This window comes from Zootoca vivipara, chromosome 5 (genome assembly GCF_965207765.1).
Source record: "Zootoca vivipara chromosome 5, rZooViv2.hap1.1, whole genome shotgun sequence".
Lineage (NCBI taxonomy): Eukaryota > Metazoa > Chordata > Lepidosauria > Squamata > Lacertidae > Zootoca > Zootoca vivipara.
This window is the reverse complement of record NC_142588.1, coordinates 61997996-62003995: the sequence shown is the minus strand read 5'-3', so window position 1 is coordinate 62003995 and position 6000 is coordinate 61997996. Positions and strand designations below refer to the sequence as shown.

The following is a 6000-nucleotide window of genomic DNA, read 5'->3' as shown; positions in this document are numbered from 1 at the left end:
TATTACCAAGGGCGTACCCACCATGCGGCAAGTTAGGGCAGCTGCCCTACTCTAGAAGCAGGGCTGGTGGGCAGAGGCGGAGCACAGCCCGGCGGAGCGCGAGTTCGCCATTCCCGCCGCACCCTCCCTCCAGCTCCCCGGCGCGCCCTCAGGCAAGGCCAAGCGCGGCGGGGAACCAGGGAGCGCGGCGCGGCGGGCGGGAACGCCGAACTCGCGCTGGGCTGGGTTCCGCCTCCGCCTACCAGCCCTGCTGCTAGGGAGGGGCACAGCCCGGCGGAGCGCGAGTTCGCCGTTCCCGCCCGCCGCGCTGCGCCCTCCCTCCAGCTCCCCGTCGCGCCCTCTGGCAAGGCCAAGCGCGGCGGGGAACCAGAGAGTGCGGCGCGGCGGGCGGGAATGCTGAACTCGCGCTCCGCTGGGCTGGGCTCCGCCTCCGCCTACCAGCCCTGCTGCTAGGGAGGGGCACAGCCCGGCGGAGCGCCGTTCCCGCCCACTTTGTGGCCCCTCCCCTTCCGTGCCTTAGCCCCTCCCCTTGCCCCCCCTAGTTTTGATCCTGGGTACGCCCATGCTTATTACCATCAGGCAGTATATAAAACTTGTGAAATAAAGATAAATTCTTTCTGCATCTCTTTTTGCCTCAGAGCAGCTTACAATAACCCCCCCACACACACACACACAAAAATGGCAAATTAAAATGCATCTAAAGTATTATTAACTTTAAAAGGGCTGAAAATAATGGAGCTAATATGACAAGATATGCGAAAAGGTAGATAGGCAGACTTAACGAGCTCGCGCGTGCGCAAAAACTCCGAGCGCATCCTCCCCGCGGCTCCGCTCCTTTCTTGGCTCCGCCCACACGGCGCGCCTCTTCTCTGTTTGGTCCGGAAAACAGCACGAGGGGGAGGAGCGAGCGGAGAAGCGAGCGGAGGAGCTGCCTAACGAGAAGTGCGTGAGATCCCGTGGGCCCCGTTCAAGGTGAGCGCAGAAAGGGCGGCTGCAAGGGCGCGCGCTGGTGATTTCTGGGCTTGGCCGCGTCTTTGGCTGCGGCCGATTTCTAGCGAGCTGCCTGCTCTCCGGATGCAGCGGTGCCTGGGCTTGCACTTCCCTCCCGGTCCTAAACACCAGAATCAGCTCCAGGCAAAGGGGCGAATCTAGGTCTGACACCGCGTCTTGCTCTGACATCGATCGCGTTCACTTTATGTTTGCACCCAAACAGTGACTCTGAGGGACCTGAGGCTCCCTCCTCTTCCCCGCAAGATAATTCGCGGCCAATAATAACATGCCTAATGGAACTTCACAAAGGAAACAGCCATGTTAATCCGTTACAGCAAAATAAACATATATAAATAAACTGGCTTATAATACATGCCAGCTAAGTGCATGGCAGTTTTAAGAGTGCAGGAGAGGGCACCTCCTTGTCCCAGAACGCTTACAATCTTAAAAGTTCAATACAGGAGATCATCAGGAGGAGGAGAGGGAAGTGGAAACGGAAGCAACAGCAGTTGTTTCAGTTGGATTTGCTTCAGTTACAGACTGAATTTGAGTAGGGCAGGCAGGTCCGGATTTAGGTTTGATGAGGCCCTAAGCTACTGAAGGTAATGGGACCCTTTATATGTCCGACTGTCCTTTGTCAACAACAAATTGTCGCTGTTTTTTGTATTGAATACTGTATATGCTATATGGTAATTTATGGGCATAATAGGTATCTAAAGCCATTTGCACATAACAAATAGGAGACTACACAACACAAAACACTGTTGCTGTATGTAGGTTTTATTTTATTTGTCTAACTTATAGTTTGGAAATGTACATCCACGGTTTTTTTTCCTTTAAAAATTTTGGGGGGGACCCAAGAGAGTGGGGCCCTACGCTATAGCTTGTTTAGCTTATACATAAATCTGGCAGGTAAGGGCAACCTCTGGCACTCCAGATATTGCTCCCAGCATCCATGGCCATTAGTCATGCTTGATGCTGGGGCTGATGAGGGTTGTATAGAAACAAGAGGGTTGTGCTTTTCTTCTATGTCGTTTCTTTAATGCTGTGTCCTGAAGCTATCCTACCTGTGATCGTGATCTTTCACTTCCTGAAGGAGTTCTCTTTCATGGTTACCTCTCCCATGAAAAGAGATAGCTGAAAATAAAATAAATCAAGTCAAGTGCCTTTCGGAGGAAGTTGATCAAACTGGGTGTTGATTTTGCTTTTGCAATCCAGGTTCTTCATGGCTGTTGTTTGCAGCCTTGTCCGGCATTTCCCGTTTAGACACCGCTGGTCCTTACCAAGGTTGCAGATTGGATGCCAGAGAAAAGCCTTGGCTGTGTGGACATGTGGTTTCCCCCGGTCCAAATTTAAGAAAGAAGGAACAGGGCCATTGAAGAGAGAAGTGCTCACCATGCCTTCCATCCGATGGAGCATCAGTCACTTGGCCAAGAGAGGTCTGCATGCTACCCAGCTTCACCTCCAGGAAGTGATGCTCACCAGCGAGCGATATAGGGTGCAGAGGCTTCCCTTTGCCCATGTTTCCAGTACTGATGTGTCTTTCTTTGAAAACCTTATGCCTGGCAGAGTCATCACAGATTTAGATGAACTGAAACTCTTCAATGTGGACTGGCTGAAGTCTGTAAGAGGTACGTTATTTTGACAAACTGCTTTAAGTATTTTCTACACCAGCCCAATTGGGTTGGACTAGAAATTTCATGGCTCTGCTATCTGGGGCTGATGGGAGTTGTAGCCAAAACACCTGGCAAACATCAGGTTGGGGAAAGCTGGGCTGTACGTACTGGAAGCCATTCTCCAGAGTCTGAGGCAGGTGTGTTTCTCAGCGTCACCTGGAGATTCTGGGGACTGAAACCTGGACCACGTGCTCTGCCACCGATCTCCAGCTCTTCCCCTTAAGGCTATAAATCTGCAATGTACGTTTTGTTACATGCACATGAAGTTTTAACCATATTAATCAGCACAGGTATATTTTTATTTGGGAGGTAGTAGGGGAAAGTGTTGTGTGGGCGAGCTTCTATTCATGTTTCAGATGAATGTTCTCACATCTTGTTTACATTACAGGCTGCAGTAAAATATTGTTGAAGCCACGGACAACAGCAGAAGTATCTGAGATTCTCAGGTAACATAAAAACTGTGTTTCCGTGAACTCAATAAACAGCATTAGAGATGTCTATATTTGGAGACTGTGCCTTACTTCTGTCTTGCTCACCTGTGTTTTAAGATATGTATATTATCTTGTTTTTCATCACTTTGAGTCATATTCAGGAGCCATATGATGATATCCCAGAGTCCTTTCTTATGTGTCTCTCTCTGTATCCTCTCTGATAGACAGAGGTACATCAACACCCAGTACAAGCATTAGGTCAGTACTCTTTAAAGAGGAATCTATATTCACCTTCTTTCCTTCCTTCCTTTTCTCTCTGTGAGCAGCAGCTGAATCATATAGAGAGTCAATCACATTTGAAGGTGGTCTGTTCTCCTGTCTAGCAGCTTTTACCATTAGGAAGTTTCTTCAGCTGTTAGCGAGAATCTGCTTCCCTGCAGTTTCCTCCCATCAGATTTAGTCCTGTCCTTTAGAGTAACAAAGAGCAAATCTTAGCTTTTAGTGTGTTAGCTAAACTGAAAAAATGCCTCCATAAATATAGTACAGTATTCTGTTTGTGTTTTTATTACTAAATAAGTTAATTGATGATAGATGAGATGATTTCAAATAGAATATGGTTCCTAACGTGTATGTACTGTGAATCTAAAAGCTATAGGAGTGGTTTCTTAGTCTCTTTTCCTATGTACTTTTCTCCCTCATTGCTTGTTTTCCCCTCTTTGTATGATGTTTAAGTGAAAACTCCATGAAATTAAACTAAGGGTGAGGTAGCTGCCCACTCCTGTGTTAAAAGGATGCATAGCATCTCAGGGCTCATTCACACATGCAGGTAGATAGGTCTACAATCATGTGGCAAAAAGTGTGAACCAAGAGCCCATGCAAGACAGCTTGCAGCCACTTCCAAGATCCTGGTCAGACTTCCCCCATCACTGCTACCACCGCAACTGCAGGCAGGCACATCACACCGGCTATCTTCATGTGTACCACTTAATTTACACTTGCGTGGCACCTTCATATTCTTTAGGATTTTGGATCTCAACCCACTATTTGAAGTCTTACTGCAGTAGTGGGATTAGTGTGCATTTTAAAACTATTGAGTAGTAGCAGCCAAGTTTACTCCTGAGTCAGTCTAGAATGTTGATCTTAAAAAAAGGCATTTTAGTTTCACTAGGATCGCCTTTTCAAAGGCATTATAATATGCCCTTAGGAACAAGACCCCATGGGCAAAATGTGTTCCCTTTCAGGTACTGCCATGAGAGGAACTTGGCTGTGAACCCTCAGGGGGGTAACACTGGCCTCGTTGGGGGCAGCGTCCCTGTCTTTGATGAGATCATTCTCTCCACAGCTCTTATGAACCAAATCATCAGCTTTGACAACGTTTCTGGTAAATATATCTTCCCAGGGCAGGGAAAATGGCTACACTATCTCATTCTCCTAAATTAGGGAGTAGGGAGTGTAGCCCTCCAGATGTTGCTGGTCTGCAACTCCAGTCATTCCTGGCCATTGGCTCTCCAAAAACATATGGAGGGCCCACAGGTTCCTCAACCCTGTCTTAAGAGTTTCCATCAGGGAGGACAAAATGGGAGGTTCTTGAACCCTGAACGGCAGAGCTGATTCCTCCCTCTGCCAATAGCAATGGGATGTAAGCTCAAATAAAGGGGAGGCGAAGGTGGTTTTCTATTCAGAAGTGTTGGGAGGTCATTGCCTAGTAGCACAAGCCAGAAATAACAGCTGGACAGCAAGAAGTGTAATTCTGGTTGTGTTGCTGGCATTAAATGAAAGAATTGGACAATGATGGCAATAAACAAACAAGAAAACCCACCTCTCAGATCCTTGATGCTGAGGCTGGTTGGGCAGGGGGGAGAATGTTACTTCGTTGCCAAGCCTCTGATCCCCCTCTGACAGACAGTAGATTTCTTTGGGTTTAAATTACGCCAACAGATAAAGGAAGTTTGCATTCGTTTCTCAGACTGTAACTGGATACTGATTTTTCAGGAATCCTTGTTTGCCAGGCTGGCTGCATTTTAGAAAACCTCAACCAGTACCTGGAACAGCTGGATTTCATCATGCCGCTTGACCTCGGAGCAAAGGGCAGTTGCCACATTGGAGGGAACGTAGCTACAAATGCCGGCGGCTTGCGGCTCCTGCGCTACGGCTCTCTCCGAGGGACAGTCCTAGGGCTAGAAGTGGTAAGATGAAACTTGGAAAACTGCTTCCCATATTTTATCTTCTTGTCCTTGGCCATCGGAGGGATGAACTAGAGGCCCACAAAGCCCTAGCTGGTGGCCCATCAGCCCCCTTGACCTGATATGGCACCCAGACATGGGTGGGAAGTCCAGGAGATAAGCAGATGTTCATCCTCATCATGCCACTGAGCTGGTTGGGGAGGTTTCAACCTCTCTGCCTACCCAGCGCCACCATCGGGATACAGATCACTCCCTCCTCCTCACTCACCAGGTGATTGTTCTCATGAGCAGTTGCGAAGGGAGAAATTGTATCTGTATCCTGTACATGAACCTGCCTGCCTGCCTGCCTGCATATCTTCCCCAATGTGGATGTCATGTGTGCATGCACACACTGGTGTGTATGTGTACATATGCTGTGGTGTGTGTATGCTAGGTGTGGGTGGCCATGCCCACATCATAGCCCCACTCGGACATAGTCCCCTGGAGATGTGGGAAGGTGGTGACTTGGCCCTTGGACCCCAAAAGGTTAGCCACCCCCATCGTTCAGCCCGGACACTGATATTCTCAGTTTACCATAGATAAATATTCTCAGTTTACCATAGATAAACGAGTAGTGCTATAAACAAGTACAAATGTTATTTTAGAAACCTTGATGAGTTACCATTTTTAATGACCTTCAATGAGAGAGAGTTGTACAGTTCCCTTTCTTGGTGTTTTGGT

At 48.1% G+C, this 6000-nt stretch overlaps 1 protein-coding gene across 2 annotated transcripts in view; it reads left to right on the top strand.

Moving 5' to 3' along the window:
• The first annotated feature begins 898 nt into the window (after window positions 1–898).
• D2HGDH (D-2-hydroxyglutarate dehydrogenase) overlaps window positions 899–6000 on the top strand; it is a 12822-nt gene continuing 7720 nt past the window's right edge. The window contains exons 1-5 of one of the 2 annotated variants that reach the window (XM_035133704.3): window positions 899–972; window positions 2209–2621; window positions 3055–3112; window positions 4339–4478; window positions 5090–5283. In XM_035133704.3, the coding sequence (XP_034989595.3) occupies window positions 2216–2621; window positions 3055–3112; window positions 4339–4478; window positions 5090–5283 (798 nt within the window). In that variant the 5' untranslated portion in view covers window positions 899–972; window positions 2209–2215. Of the gene's footprint in view, window positions 973–1525; window positions 1593–2208; window positions 2622–3054; window positions 3113–4338; window positions 4479–5089; window positions 5284–6000 lie in introns of those variants that run through there. The other variant, XM_088670775.1, reaches the window with a different exon arrangement.